At 40.6% G+C, this 17,049-nt stretch overlaps 1 protein-coding gene across 4 annotated transcripts in view; it reads right to left on the bottom strand.

The window, feature by feature from the left end:
• The window catches only part of FAM13A (family with sequence similarity 13 member A), a 123,131-nt gene that overhangs the window by 91,224 nt on the left and 14,858 nt on the right, over positions 1 to 17,049 (bottom strand). For all 4 annotated transcript variants that reach the window (XM_069013035.1, XM_069013034.1, XM_069013036.1 and 1 more), the window contains one exon: positions 6,394 to 6,553. In XM_069013035.1, the coding sequence (XP_068869136.1) occupies positions 6,394 to 6,553 (160 nt within the window). The remainder of the gene's footprint in view (positions 1 to 6,393; positions 6,554 to 17,049) is intronic.

Consider the following 17,049-nt stretch of genomic DNA (forward strand, 5'->3'; position numbering starts at 1 on the left):
GAAACACTGTGGCTTTCAGTGGAGGTGGAGCTTTACAACTGACTGCAGAGGGACCAGCCAAGCCAAGATGGAGAACTGTGTGACTATCTCACCTTTCCTACCTCTCCTCAGAGATGAAAGGCTCGAATCTTATCTCAGGCTGAATGATCTGCCCAGAGTGCTCAATGGGAAGGAGCAAGCATTCCACTTAAAGCTAAGTTAGGTGGAGCACTCTCCTTGACAAAATAAAAAATGCACTTAGGGGTCTTGCCTGGCTGGGATGGGCACTGCACACCTTGCACACACCAAGCACCAAGAGTTGCAGCCACACCTGCAGCAGCAGGTTGCCTGCATGTCAGAAATCTGAGAGCAGGCTTGCACAACGCTGTGTGTGCACCTGTGCTGCCATTTAAAGTGCAAAGAACTACTCTGCCAGCTCATCCTCCCCACTGAAGCGGCAGCTCTGGCTAGCAGACTGGAAACAAACAGGACAAAAATGCAGAAAGGTAACTGCATCTAAAGTAAAGAGTTCTTTTGAAACTATTTGTTCTTGCAAAAAATCAGCAAGAGACCAATTTCTGCAGCTCTTCAGGGATTGAAACCTGCCTGTTCAGAGGGCATCAGAATGCACCTACAGTATACTCACAATGATAAAATTGTGCATTTATAATTTTCCTTAACTTTGTATGATCGACTTTCAATTCAATTTTCATGTTATATTATGTTAATATTATTTTAATGTTATATGAATTTTCCGAATGTACTTTTTCTTCTGCATCAGGTGAACAGGGTATGTATTCTACCACCCAGCAGGGGAGGAATGAGGAAAGCCTTTTGCATTTCTGTCTCAAACATGTGATCAAGCCAGGAGCAGCATTACATCCTCATAATGTCAGTGCTTGTGTGCCAGTGCAAATATTTATGTGCACTGAGCTGACTGGTTCTTGAAACTAGAAGTGCTCTGTCAAGAAGGCATTGGAGGGAAAAGGTGAAAACACAATGACTAGGTAATAGATTGTATGTTTTATTTGAAGACAATATTGAGCTATAAACCATGCTATTAAAGGTGACATGTTTCACCTGAAGCCAGTGGAAGGAATAATTCCAGAAATCTCTCAAGAGCGAGTCTTTTAATAGCTTGCTGGCCCAAATTTCCCTTGCAACTTGAACTAAATAAAAATCTTCACTGCCTATCTTTGATCATTAGAGAAGCCTAATGACTGTTATTCCAAGGTCCCAATTTATTCCAACTGTAGCAATACACCACTGGCTAGCTGTACAACATAAGACTGTATGCAGCTACAGTTCAAACAGCAATTCAAGACCTTTGTATATTAAAGGTCCTTGTTCAAAATTATTATTTGTTGTTATCATAGATTTTGTAAACCTATTTCTTCCAGAAGATTATAAAATTGGCAGTACTGCAACTCAGGACTGACTGATCATTCATAACATGAGTTATCACTCAGTTTAGTAACACAAAAATCTATCAGGATCATATGGATTCACAGTAGGAATTCTGTTCCAAAGCAAAATATAACAGTGTTTTCTTAGAAATCCCTGACACTTACAATGTGAAAATGAACAACAGTGCAGATGCACTGACAGAAAATTACCTGCTTACACACAACAGTGCCTAATAAAAACCAGGTATTTATGATCCTGACAACGTGACCACAGAGCAAACCCCTGATCAGAACACTCAACCCACTTCACCCATTTTTCTCTAACTAGCAGAGCCTATTGATCAACAGACTGGGACTCCTATTGACCCCTCACAGAGTTAGGAAATTGAAGTGAAACCTGGATTAAGGATTGCAGTAATAGCTGGCTGAAAATGAGACCTGTAAATTCCAACAAACGCCAACTTATTTCAGAATTTAAAAAACATAAATCAACTCCCATAATTGTTTTATTATAAGGTGTTTCCAAATACAGATATATTTCTGAAGAAAGTACATGTTATACTTCCACCTGCTGGCCACCAAACTGGATGATCATCTGGATATCATTCTATTAGGTGGAACAAATTCCTTCCATCATGAACCTGACAGTTCAATTTCCCATTGAAATTGAAACTATTCTAAGATGAATTTTCTTTTTCATTAAAATTGCACTTTTTAAAAAATGTAGATGTTTCCAAAGAAACATTTCCCATCATTTCTAATTATAATGCTGCAATATGCCTGAGCAATGAGCAAGAGGAGGCTTTACAGCCCTGGGAACAAAGCAGGGACTAGAATGAAACTTGCAGAGATTTCCAGCTGCCTTATTTTCTGAATTATGATCCACTGAGAAAGCAAGCTAAGAAATCCTTTTTACCTGGCACAACTAGTCTTTCCCAATGACTGAGCAACCTCTGAAAGAAGAACTGTAACTGGGATAAAGGTGTACCTGTGCCTCCTCAGTGCACATACAGAACAAGAATGGCAGTTCAACTATCAGCAGCCCTACAGAATCACATCTCTTTTTCCCATCTCTAACACTAATTAACTTTCAGCCTCTTTAAGACATATTTCCTTTAAGCTGCCACAGTCTGTACCTGATTGAAATGCTCTTGTTCCTTCTGGAAGCCTGTAGCATTGTGGATTTCCCCTAGCTATGACAAACATAGTAAACAAGATGCAACTTACTCCGCCAGAGCTGTTTTTCCTTTCCAATACACTGCTCCAAGAGTAGCTTGATGCTTCCATGACTTTGTCTAATGATCCACATGGTCTTGTTTTCATTTTAAAAGAGCAGTATTTCCTGCTTTTATTCCACTGATTTTATGACCAAAGTGTGGAAAATCTTAAGATATCCAGACCATGAAGTGTCAGAGTCAGCCAAGTCTGGGAAGATGGTAAATATGACCAAGACATGACACTCCCGTTTTGGGGTGGGATAGCATGAGCCACTACTCCCCTGGTTTTCAGTTTAATTAATGATTGAAGGTTGATGTTGACTTCAAAAAAGATTATTATGAGTGGATAATGTCACACAACAGGCACCTAAGCAACCTCAACAACAGCCCAAGACTGCAAGGAAAAGTAAGATTCTCACAACATCTTCAGACACTAACTAAAGGTATGTTACTCTTTTTCCCACTGAGATTTCAGCACCAAAGTAAGAGTCTGAAGCCATGAAAAAGAGATAATAAAAAGCAGGGCTAATCTTGTAACACACTAAGCTAGAAAGGCATCCCAGAGCAATGAGAGAAGGGCATTGTTTGATGTACTTTTTGATGTCTTTCCTTATTTTTTCAAACCATTGTCATTGAGTTTCAAATTTTGATTCAAGTTAGTCCTTCTGCAAATGCATGGCGTTCTTCTGCCTGTATATGAATTTTCATGCTTATAGATGCTCTTTCCAAGCTCTTAATCAAGAAACACCTGGATCAGCATTAATGGCTTCGATCATCATGAGGTCAAACTCTTAAGACAGTGTAAAAACCAACTTTTTTTAAGTACCTCCACCCCCATTTTGGGAATGCTTACTAACGCCAGCATTCCAACCGAGAGAGGAACTAATGGGTGTCTAGGAAAAGGTCTCAATAAATCCTATCCCCAAACTATACACTGAGAAGAACACATAAGGCAGGTCACACTACCACAAGCCACTGTACTAACCTTAGAAAAAGTTATCTCCACATTCAAGAATGTCAAAGGAAGGATGGCAAAGAAATAAGGGCTGTGGAGGAGCCACAGTGTGCATGCAGAGTGACTGGAGATGATGGAAGGTCATGTTATCAAGAGTGCTGGAGCTTCTGCACTTCACTACAGACTGCCAGCCTTTCCTCTGGAATGGGAGTGAAGGGCTGTCAAGTTTGAGTACAGCAAGAATAGTGGGACAGGGCTGTGGGAATTCAGAGAAAAATGTAAACATGGAAAAGTGAGGAAGGAGTGAGAGTGAAGACAATCATGGGAAAGGTAGCAGTGTAGTGACTCAGGGTGAAATGCTGGCAGTGCATTGAGGGATCTGGGGGAAGGGATGATGGAACACCCCAAAAGGAAGTGAATGAGGTCATCTAAATCCCTCCTCACCCTCTTGCTGTTCCCAAAACAGAAGCTAAAAAAGCCACTTAAATAAATGCAGCTGAGTTTGGTAAAGGGCAAGTCCTCATTTCTTCACTTTCCTTGCCATCCACTCCCCCATCCCACCACAGTTCATGCTTGAATGCAACACCCTTAGAATCAACACAGCCGCAGTTTATGAGAGCATTGTCCTGAGCATCCTACATTTTTCACTGTTTTCAATAGGACTACTTGGAAAACTTCTATCCACCTACCTGGAGATGTATCAATGGCTTTTCCAGAAGCAGCAACTTTGCCTACAAGTAGCTTGCTGTTTTCTGGACACTGTGACACAGGTCATGCCAAATAATTCTCTGAGGCATTTGTTTTTTCATTACACAGACCAGCTTCTGCTGTATGTAATGGTTCATGCATTAGCAATCTGGCAGTCACTTTTCTCTACTGAATCTCATTATTAATATCACTTGATTTTCTCTTCAAGTGTACCATCTCTATTATACAGATTGGCTAGGATAGGGGATATCTGCTAGGACACAAAAAACGTAACCTCTGAGAATAGTATAAAGTGTCCTTTCATAGAGCCATAGAACCACCTGACAAATTTAAAGAAAAACTTTCTTAGTACCTTTGCTACATGAAGTTAGATGATTGTACTTCTTGTGTTTGAGTATGTGCCTTGATTAAGCTAACTTCCCACCCAAATTAGACAAACAACAAACAAGGTCAAATTTTTGCAGCTGGCTGCCAGCAGAATTTGGAAAATATCAACAAGGTCCAAAGATGCAAACACAATGTGAGCCCTTGTATTCAGGCATGGCTCATTCCTCTCAAGAAATCATCTGTCTCCTGAGGCAAAGCCTCAGCGGGCAACACTTCCCACCTCACTTGAGTAATTATACTTCTAGCATATTTTGTCGGAGTAATTCTGGTTGTCATCGTGTAATCTGATAGTTTGTATCTCTCAACAGCTGTGGGAAATTTCCCACATCTCCACCTTGGCGCAATCCCAATTACTACAAGTCCTTAGAACTTAGTGAAAGACTATCTTGACTTTTGGAACTGGCTGAGGCTTGAAGGAGAAGGAGGTATATCTGAAGCTTTTTTTCTGGGCTCTTTTTTTTAGAAATATGTTCTTTATCTGGTTTTGTTGCTGAAGTGACCATCAGCGGCTAAACATCACTGCCATTGGTCAGGCAGATCATTTCCACTACCCAGAAATTACTGTGGCACTGGAAGGCTATCAGTGATTCTACCTCCTTCCACAGAAGCATTTCAGCTAAGTGTTAGTAACAGCTAAAAGACAACTAAATACAGCTAAACACTTCCTCACTGATTCATCACGTAAGAAAACCAGCAGCTGAGCCCAACTTATACAGATTCAGCAGACCCTCCTGTGATACACCACAAAGGCAGAGATGTTATCAGCTGATTTCATCTGAATGGCAGAACCTGGGCTCACACCAAACTTCCTGTTCTGTCAAGGTCAAAGACAGTATTTTTATAACTATTTTCTGTCAACTTCTATTCCAGACATCGAAGGTTAAAGTGATTTTATCAGCGGGTAGAACCCTACCAAGGATAGGATGCAGTTCAACCCTCCCAAACTCAAGAATTCACACCCTGTAAGAGAGAAATTATCTGCACAGTTAACACACAAAAAGAAATGAGGCAACTGCAAACCAACCTCGTGACCATATTCTGCACAGACTTGAGGTTGCTTCCTGTGGTAGAGACAGCACAAGCCAGAACAAGGCACTTTTGGCTGCCCTACTTGTCAGCTTCTGAATTCTAGAATCCTTTGATGTTACACACAAGCCCTCTTCCCACCAAAGGGGTAATACTTCAACTGTATCACTTTTCTTTAAGAGCTCCAATGTACTTTCTTCAAAGAGTAACTCTTATTTAATGCTTCTCTTCAAGTGCACTTGAATGTAATGGCTGTTCTGAGTCAGAATACATGACTTTTAAACTCAGGTACATGTTTGAGACAGGCAGACTTCACAGTGGCAAAAGCTAGGGACCTCACACTGTCCTAGAGTACCAAAGTTCATCATCACTGAAGTACACCATAAATGATAACCATGTCAGAAACCCTGAACACTTCTTAAAATTATTCTGCCTCCTAATTTAAAAACATTTAAAATTTAGTGGACATATTTCCTGGATAAATAAGTGTGTAGCCAACAAAGAATAAGATGTTTAATAGAATGAGCTTCCAGACTAGTAATGAAAATGAGCCTATCAGCAGAATCAATGTGTAAACTGCATACCAATCAATAACACAGAACACTATTACACAAGAGTCTGCCTTCCACTTATCTAAAGGATTTCTGAATTGAAGCCTGAAATAAGCCTGAATTATTGATTTGCTGTAAGAAAATGAAACATTAGAGATACTCACTTTTACCAAAATTATTCTTGCTAGCTCTTCACAGACAGGCTTCTCTTCATCCTTCTTCAAGCCCTCTAATTCAAACAAAGTATTGTAATTTTCCAGCATTTTTGTCATTATCCTGTTGCAGATCTCCTGTTCCTTTATCCCTTCAAATCCAGAGGGCACGCTAGAATTGGAGAGACGACAAGCAGGGTGTTACAGGGACTCAACATACAAAAGGTCCTGCACAGGGTCTCTGTAACATTTCACTTGTGGATACAGGCTGGATAGCAAGCACAGGAACTTTTGTCTTGGAAAGGAGGACTGTTTCTATGTTGGTAACAACTATCATCACAGTTTGTCTGTAGTTTTTCCTATGGATATTAAATACCACATCTGTTGGCCAAACTACCCTCTCCACAGAATCTAGGTAGGGATCTAACTGAGACAGCCACCAAGTGGGGTGCCACCAACTCTGCTCTAAGTTGGGTTTCACCCCACACAGTGCAGACAGCTCAGACACATTTAGATGCTCTGGACTGTTAAAGAATCAAATTCCTCCAAAACCCCATTCATGATAACCTCAAAGGTACACAAGAAGGGTAAGTGAAAAAAATTAGGAAATCCCACAGGCTAAGCAAAACACTAAAAGTTAAACAAGGTCTTCGCCTTCAGATGACCCAATGCTGTACACCAGACTTTTTTTAATCTAACTTTGGAGTTACCATTTCTTTTGAAAGCAGGATCATAACTCAAAGGGCTTTCTAAAACATGCAGATGGATGCTGCCTTCTGCAAAACAACCTAAATGACCAATACAAAAAGTGGTTCCTAAGCTCCATTTTCTGGGAGAATAACCAACTACTTGGCTGCTGAAGGAGCAGCTTCTTTCTCTCTTGAAACAGGCCCCTTTGCACCTTACCACAGACCTTAAAGGCACACAGAAAAGGGAAGATACTGTAGGTATCTGCATGTTTCCTAATGTATTTCACACAACTCTCACGTAGCAAAAAAATGCATGTCACTCACAACAGAGCTCACAATTCATTGAAGCATCTTGTGATCATCTGCTGGAATGTAAGTTTTCTGCACACTTTACTGGACAATTTTCTTGGCCCCCAACTCACTTAAATTCTGTTTTAATGCAAAAGTACAATCTTTGAAGAATCTTCTTCTCCAATCATTAAGTGTTTCCTATTGTACAGTACTTCCAGCAGACACACTGTCTTCTCAGTAAGCTACAAAGTGGCTGCCGGGATATGAATTTCCTAAGGACTTTATAAAGTGGCAGAGACTGATGATCAGGAATAATGAAACACAGGGAAGATTTAAAGTGAAGAAGCAGAGAAGTCAAAACCAAAAAAAAGTTTCAAGCACATTTTGGCTGAGGACAACAAGTGGTTACATGAGAAGAAAACACAACCCAATCTTCCAAAAGTAAAACAAATTCCCCCTGAGCTATTTCGCAGGGATGTAACTTGAAAGTAAACTATTGCTTACTGCAAAGAGTAAATAAAAATTTACAAATAACTAGCTACCATAAAACTGTAACTGTAGTTCACTGGGGCCAGATGTGCATTTCAACAAGATGGTTCTGAAAGCTGATGCTCCCAGAAATTTGTCATCAAAAAGGGCCTTTTTGCAGGGGCTATTGATCCTTCTCAATGCTTTATTCTCTGACATACATCTACATGTCAAGAGGGAGAGTAACCCACTGCAGCAGAACATATCTGTGTAAACTCTAAAAGAGAGTCCTTACTGCTATCATTTCCACATTTAATACATGCTAGAGTAGCAGGACCTGAATTTTAAATGATTGAATTATTTCCCACTGTAGAATACTGGCAACTGTAAAATCAGCTGATTGATTTCATTAGTGTGGAACCTGGCCTCAGACCAAACAAAGAACAAACAGGACAACTTCAGCTGATGGATCTGCATGTACATTCAGGCCAATTCACTTTAAAGAATGTCACATACTCACTAAAACTTAGCAACTGGCCTGAAGAAAGTGTATGTATTCAATAGGCCCATGCAATTGCCCTGACTGAAGGAAACCCCTCTTGCCATGCTAAATTATGTGCTCCAGAGCTGGCATGGTGCAAAGCCTGCTTGCTTGCTAGTTCAGGCAAACCCCTCCTCATTTTTTTCTCCAAAACAGAGTACCATTTAAATAATGGCACCCGTATGAACCTCATTCCCAGGAAAAGGACTGAGAATGTAATAGAGCACGTGCGACTCAAAATAAAGACTCCAGATAGAAGGACTTTCACCTAAGTCACATCTGCTGGGATGATGCCATGATGATTTTTTTGCCTTTTCTTTTATACCCCTGTTATACCTTTTTACAACTTCTGTATTCCTAGTGCTTTTTGCCTACATTCTTGGACTTGTTTGTCAAACTAAGAGACTAAACATTTTAGAAGCTTTGTAGCCAGAGATCAGTGTGCCCCAGACCCCAAGGTCCTCTCCAGAACACATTCTGTAAACTAAGATAGAACCATCCAGGGGAAGGTTCCTTGGGGAAGGGGGGCTCATTCCAGCCTCTCATTGGGGAATCTTTGATAGATATGCTAATTAGTGAGACCTATAATGTTAGACCAAATCTTTTGGGGGTGTGCATTGCAGTGTGCATTGGGGTGCATTCAACCTGGACATGTGCACCTAAGGATCCTTAAAATAAATACCAAAGTAAAATCCCTTTTTCCCTTCTAACCGTGTTTGACTCTTGATTTTAAGACCAGGAAAAGCTATCAGGGAAATACAGCCAACACTTCCCTACTGGCAACAGCTAATACCAAAAAACTCTACCTGTTTGAAGAACAGTCCAGTCTATAAATTTTCCACAAAGCATAAAAACAGTACTTAATTTCTGCCCAGTTCCATGGCTTTCTTGCCCTTCCTTCCCCACACTACCTTGTCAGTTAAACTTTATTAAATCAAACCTCTGAAAAGTCCAACATCCTATTCAGAACAACCCTGCATGAGTAGGGTGAGATACATATGCAAAATACAAGGCTAAAGCTTGTGGCTTCAGTCTTTTTTAACACTTCTCTCTGAATGTAACTAAGCAAAGGATCATTAATTGATTTATTTTAATGGCAATTTAACATATTTTATTCATCACCACTTCTCTGTCATTTAAACAGACATATTTAACAAAGTTTCTAATATATTTCTCCTATAATTGCTATTCTTAGACCTCAATCATGATAGGGACTATTACACTCTTTGAGCTCTCCATGGTGACATTTTCCTTGCAACAGATATATGCTGAGCTGAAGATAAGTTTATATTATGAGCACACACCACCCTGCCTATTTATACACAGTAAACCCCATCTGCTGCCACACTGCATGATCTATCAGTTTGACTAGACTTTTCTGAAAATGTGTGTAAAAAAATAGCATTTTACTTTAGCTCTTCTCATTCTGAAAAGTCACGACATCTACAAATGTCACTTCAACTGACTAGAAAAACCCCGATCTGTGAGAAAATATCCTCTAACACTTCCACTTTCCTGATGCATACCCTACTCCTTGAAAATCCTTCATGTTCTTTTGTGAAGATCTTGTTAAAGCATCACAGTAAAACTGTGTTCATAGTCAAGGTTCCCTTATGTCTATTTTCATGTTAATTAGGCATTACAACTGTGTTGCTTTGAGAGTTAGACACACAATTTACTCCAGTTACAAAATCCTCAACAGAGGGACTTGATCCCCTTATAGCCACATATGTACAAATTACCTCAGTAACAGCACCAGAAGCATCAGTTTCACTACCACAAACACCAGAAGGGTGGCACAGACCTGCAACTTCTACAGTTATTTCTAGAAGAAAAAGTGTTGATAAGTGCAGATCTATCTTAGAGATTTGAGGTGGAAAACCTCCACTGAAGTTATCACAGTGGCTTGCAAAGCCATCAGCAGATACACAGCATAGGCAGAGCAGGAGCAAAATCTCTAATGCCCCCTCCCTTAGATTCCCTGGACACCATGCCCTTCCCAGAGAGATGCTCTGAATGATCTGTGTGCAAAGCACAGCATGTCCACACTAAGTATTTGGATAAAATGCATCTTGGCTAAGTGAGGCACCAGCATTAACAGTGTCTGACACAGTTAAGAAGGGTCGAGGGCAAAGGTGCATCAGCACCACAAGTTTTGTAGGGTATTAAAGACTGAAAATATTGGTGAAGTCATTTTAAAGCAGAAGAAGCAGTAGTTCTTGAAGTTAAAACATTACTTGGTAATGGGATCAGGCTGTCAGCTCTTCAATTCAAAATCTGATACCCAGCAGCGTTTCACACTTCTGCCCAATGTCCTACAAGCATGGCTGGCCCACCCAGTGCAGCTCCATGCAGCTCCTGTCCATGCAGACCCCACACCCACATGTTCTTTGGGCTCTTCCAGATCGAGTGCATGTCTCCTTCCATAGGGATGCTCAGGAAAGCTAGTCGCAAACGGGTTAAACCACAGCAAGGCTCTGTGTCAAAATTTTTACTCAGAACTAAAGTGACCTGAGGTCAGATTAACTCACTGTGAAAGAATTCCTTACATCTCAGGCATTTAGTTAAATGAATTTACCTCAGGGTCTCTGTAAACAAGCTCTAACAGCCTAAATGCAGAGGGAGCTTTTGAGACAGTGAATCCCAGACTCTACTGAGAGCGGTGCAGTGACACACATAAACATGCAAGTGGCACAACAGGCATCACTACAAGGCTCTGCCACCATCCACCACACCTGGGAAACTTGCCTCAAACGGCCAGGAGGACCTGGGATGTAGTCATCTGTCTATAATGAGCAGAACTGAGTTCACTGAACTGATTTCCCCAGGCAGCAAGTGCTGACAGCTCCGCGCCACAACTGAGAACCAGAGATTTCCATGTGAAAGGGTCATCTCATTATGAATTCCCAACAGTGTTTGACCCCACCCTGTCTGAGATGAAGGATGCACATTACCATTTCCCCAAGTGGCTTTGCAGAAGCAGCTTGCATGGAATGACAGCACTGTAATCTTAATTTACAATCACTGAGGGCTATATGCTCTATAAACTACTTTTGCTGCTTATACAGTACCTTTTGTAGAAAAGCACCACAGTCACCTTACCATTCTCCCAGGGAATCCTGCCAGAAATGAAGGAACTCAAAGGACAGGGAGCACTGCATGGATTTTTTGTTTCTCCAGCCCAAGCAAAACACTTTCCTTAGTACCTCAGATGTCCCTAAGTCCCTCAACAAGCACAAATGGAGATTTTGAGAGCAGAGTTGCAGTAATTTATAGAAGTTATGACTTGAGGCAGTCTGTTCTGTGTCTCTAGGCGGTCTTTACTGTGCCTGTAACAGATGCGACCTCGTCCACTTCAGCTGATAGAAGGGATTTGGCCTAACACACTGGTCCACAAACTGATGCAGCTGAAAACAGGTACATATTCATGTCTGCAGACTCTGCTGCAAGATCACAGTCTAATAAGTAGCTAAAGATACAGCAACACTCACTTGAGACAGGTGTTCATCTCAGTCTGTGTGACTCGCTTATGTGCTCTGCATCATTTGCAGGCTTACGTCTCACCAGTCTGGGTGAAATGCAATGACAGATACAACTACTGAGATTGTGCAGAAGTGTTTTAGCTCCTGTGATAGTGGAAAATCCTGGAGAGTCAACTCTGGGGCATGTACTTGCCTTCTTGTTAAAATGTGTTCCAGGTTATTTTCTTTAGCATCAGATTTATGAGCCTAAGTCAACTTGTTAATTCTGCTCTACCAGCATTGCTTGCAAAATAATAAATAATTCATAAAACATAACAGCACTAATAAATAATAATAATAAAACAATAGTATATAATGAATGATAATAATTATTAATAAATAATAAAATTATGCAAAATACAGGCAACACAAGTAACACAAAACAGTTAGAGTGATGCTGCCACAAAGACTTTACTGACTGGCTTCATTTATAGGAAAAATCTTTTGCTTAAGCAAAAGCTCCATTTTTCATCACAAAATTACAGTGATAGTAGGCATCTTAGAGAGAGCAACCTACACAAAGGGGGACAAAGGGCAGTCCATAGCCTAACATCCCCTTGCAAAGTATGTTGCTCACATCTCCAAACATTTCAAAGCAGAGGCTCTTCAAAAACACTCCTTTATGATTGTATTTGAGCTGTATTGCTGAGCTCAAATATTCATGAGTATTTAATATGATTATGGATGAGAACATTTATAGACTTGGTATATTATGCTTGATGCTTTATACTGTCATTATAGGCTTCAGCATACTGAACACTTACGAAAAATTCCTTTACAGTGCTGGAAAATGCGATATTTAAAATCTTTATGAACCCTTTAAGAAAGGTTATGTCTGCATGCTCCAATTTGCAATAATTAATGTTTAAACAATAATATTCAGTACTCAATTTGGCCCCGATCCTGGATGCACATTTGTTTTTAAGACTGATGCAGGATTGGGATTGCACTGCTTGAAAACAAAGCCCATCCACATAATGTTTCAAAGGCCAACATTACTCACTAAGGAGTATTAATTCAGCCCCTCTGCTTTCACTTCAGTTTCATATACCCAACCACTGCAGGCTCCAAGGCTGCTAGAAACCAAGGTAAGACATTCATGCATAACTTCAGATCAGATTTTAATTCTTTCAAGTTCAGCATCTCTGAAATACCTACAGCTACCCTACAATCTATCATTTTCTCCATATCCAAAGAGAATACACTTTTCTTGTTACCCTTTGTGTAACTTCTGTTATGTACTCATCACATATAAATAACTGCATCTAACTCCAGCATTTTAACAGGACACCTGCATTTGCCAGCCACTTTTGGGGGGATGGAGCAATCCCTCACAATATGCTTAATCTCTGCTGGCATGAAACACAACCAAGTTCATGAGGGCTTGAATGATGGAGGCCACACACAGAGATTATTGTTTGAGAGAGAGCTGCAAAAAATGGGTGCAAATGGATCCTCTGATTATTCTGTTAAGACCTCATGTCTTACCGTGCCAACCAAAGGATAGGGTAAGTGCAGCAGCTCCTCTGATACCCAGCTCCAGGAGAACAGAGAGGAGGAGAGAAAACCCAGCTGGTCCTCTCCTTTTCCACACAAGCTGTCAGAGCCAAGCCGAGCCCACACATCAGGCCTTCACTAAGGCTATGTCTCTACAGGAGCTCAAATTCAGGTCAATGGACAATAACTTCCTCCAAGAAGCTGCAAATGTTAATACTTTACACAGATTAGCCCAGTAACAGAAAAGACGACTATTTATGTTCCTTTGTGCTCACTGTTCCTCCAGGGCCGTATTTCTCAATATACTTGACCTTTGCCTTCCATCACAATAAATCTGAACAATCCAAGTTGGGAAAAAACAGTGAACCAAATCTCCAGTCTTTTTTTAAGCTGTTTGACCTTGCCCTTTACATGTTCTTATATCTTACATCACACTTCGTTACAAGGAATGCAAATAGCCATTTTTTCCCTTATTCTATTCATTAGAAATACAGAAAGCACAAGATAATCTTTCCTTAGAAAAGCACCACTGCAGTTTGTCAAACAACAAGTAAGGAAGCAGGGGAAGTACTGGAGAAGATAAAAGCAGTAAGGGTTGAAAGTTTAGGAGATGGGATACATTACAGAGGACACAATGTAGAAAAACAGAATGAGATTAACAGAGTTAAAATGAAGCTTAAATATCTGGAAAGTGGCCAAGCAGCATGATTTATTCAACTGTTAAAACAACTTCGGTTATGGAGTAGGAGATACTATGCTTAAGTAGCTAAATTGTCACTAAAAATACCTTGCCAAAAGAAGTCCTTCACTATCAGCAGATGGGCTTTATCTTCTCTGACACTGTGCATTAACTACACAGACTCTGACATTAATTTTAGACATGAGTGTGAATTTCTGACAGAAAAATCTCAGTTCTCCCTGCTTTGGTAGTGTAATTGCTGACAAGTTGGATGCTGAGCCTTCTTTCCTTATCATGGAGAAACCCCCCATGCACTGCTCTGAACAAACACAAAGCGAGAGGAGCGTTCACTTCAGCCTCCTGCCAATATTTAATTTCTGCAGCTTCTCCATGGGCTGCCTGCAGCCAGTAGAGAGAGACAGTCCTTGCCAAGTAGGCTTCAGGCAGCCTTACTCTGTAGCTCTGAAATGTGTTCTGAGGATCTCCTTCTGGATGCTTGGCCAACCAACTCGTTAAGCCCAATACCTAAAAAAAAGTGCTGCAAGTTCTTTTCTCCCCCTATCAAATCTTTGTTGATACAGATGGTCACAGTTCCAGCAATATAAGAATGCATCCATTAACACAGGAAAAAAGGGTATTTGAACTGTTGCTCACAATCTTTGTGTCTGGACCACAATCCTGAACTCCCTTGAAAAGATCAAGATCTGATGAAACACATAGCTGAATTACCAGATGCTGAAACTGAGTTTAAATAAAATCTACATCCATAACTCTAACCTATTTGGGTCTTTAAAAAACACATTAGCCATTTGTTAAGTGTCAAGCCTTGCTTTCACTGCCTCTTTCGCCACGTGAGCATTTATTTCAACATGTGTCACATCTGCTGGGCTGGTTACACTCACATACAGCCTCACAAGCTGTTGGGTTTTCACCTCCAGTGAACTCTGCCTTTCTCAGTCTTCTGCAATGGAATGAGGTGATCCCATCTCTGTACCTTACAAAAACTGTTGTATCTTTTCCATGCCATCTCAGTAGCAGAGATCAGTTGTGGCAACAACTATACAGCTCTTAACACATATGCTTTGGTTTAATATTAGGAATGCCAACTGCAATTCTGAACCACAGTTCTCTGCATTCTACACCAAAAAATATGCAGAGCTAATTTTTAAACTCTCCTGAAGGAAGCGATGAGTAAACTAAAAATTAGTCTAATAGCCACTAGGGAGCTTGAGTCATAGAGATTTAGGCATTGAACTCAATTCTTCTAATTACTTTGTTTGTTCTGAACTGTGCTAATACATTTAGACAGAAATTCCCAAACTACCCATATGAATGCAAGTTCAAAAAATTGTTTTGCTTTTCCTTGTCAGAAATTTGCAGTATTGTGCTTCCAGTAATTCTCATATTCATCATTCCCATGCATACTACTGTCTTTTGAGCATTTTTTGTTTTGGAGAGGAAAATAATTCTCCTCAAAATGTACTTTATCTTTTTGTACTAACACAGCAAATGCTTTAATCCTGAATTCACCTTCATCATCCACCAGCAAGATCTTAAGATAAGGCAGCTGTGTAGTCACTAGGCCAAGCTTTAGTTTAAGTGTCTCATTGCTGTGTGTTCTCTCCCTAACCAATGGAAAAAGACAGGCTCCTTAAAAAGACAGCAGGCAGCACTGAGCCTAGCTATGTGGAACTGTCTCAATACATCATTACAGGAAACTAATTTCTGTTTTCTCTCTTTAAAGAAATCTACTTCTTTCTGAGAGGAAGCTCAGGGGATAGATTAGGTTAATTGCCTCATGAGACTAAGTTTTATTAGACAACTCAGTATTAGTCCAGAACGAAATTTTACAAAGATCAATACAAATGTAACATTGATACAAGGAATCACTTCTCTCTTCCTGGAGATATCACATATCTTTCAAGACTGATGACTGAACTAAACTGCTTAGGTGTCTCCCGTGTCTGAGATCTTGGATGCCAGCCAGTGGGTTCATTGCAGAGGTGAAGGTGCTAACGCTGCACTGCATCACAGCAGTGACTCAACAGAAACCTTCTCACTCAAGAGTGCTCTTGCACCTGGAAGTAACTGTTCCTGCTACTGCTGCAAGCTGCACCAGCACGTAAAACACGTCTTCAGCACAAGCACCCAGGAACTGCTCCCAGTTAAAGAACCCAGTAAAATATTGAGTCCAGTTGATGCCTTTTCCTGGTCTTAAAATCAAGAGTCAAACATGGTTAGAAAGGAAAAAGGGATTTTACCTTGGTGTTTATTTTAAGGATCCTTAGGTGCACTACGTCCACATCGAATGCACCCCAATGCACACCGCAGTGCACACCCCAAAGGATCTGGTCTAACATTATAGGTCTCACTAATTAGCATAAATATCAAAAATTCCCCAATGAGAGGCTGGAATGAGCCCCCCCTTCCCCAAGGAACCTTCCCCTGGATGGTTCTATCTTAGTTTACAGAATGTGTTCTGGAGAGGACCTTGGGGTCTGGGGCACACTGATCCCTAACTACGAAGCTCCTAAAATGTTTAGTCTCTTAGCTTGACAAACAAGTCCAAGAATGTAGGCAAAAAGCACTAGGAATACAGAAGTTGTAAAAAGGTATAACAGGGGTATAAAAGAAAAGGCAAAAAAATCATCATGGCATCGCAGTAAGGAGTCTCAACAGACCAGTGGATCCCCACAAGCTCCAGAGCAGTTTCTGAATACTCTAGAAGGACAGAGAGCCCAGAATCATTAGCATCTGAGGACAGACACCAGATCACACGGCTAAACTTGCAGACACTACGCACCATCCATCTCCATTATACAGCACCTGGGTGCTGCATCAGAGTCCTCTTCCACCAAGTATCCTTTGTCAAAGCTTTCTGCAGAGAAGCACTCATATTAACTGACAGCAGAGGAAGAAACCTGTGTGAGCACAAGCCTCCTTGCACCGACAGTCTGAAGGCCTTTCACTGTTATACTCCCC

Source organism: Aphelocoma coerulescens, chromosome 4, assembly GCF_041296385.1.
Source record: "Aphelocoma coerulescens isolate FSJ_1873_10779 chromosome 4, UR_Acoe_1.0, whole genome shotgun sequence".
Taxonomy (NCBI): domain Eukaryota; kingdom Metazoa; phylum Chordata; class Aves; order Passeriformes; family Corvidae; genus Aphelocoma; species Aphelocoma coerulescens.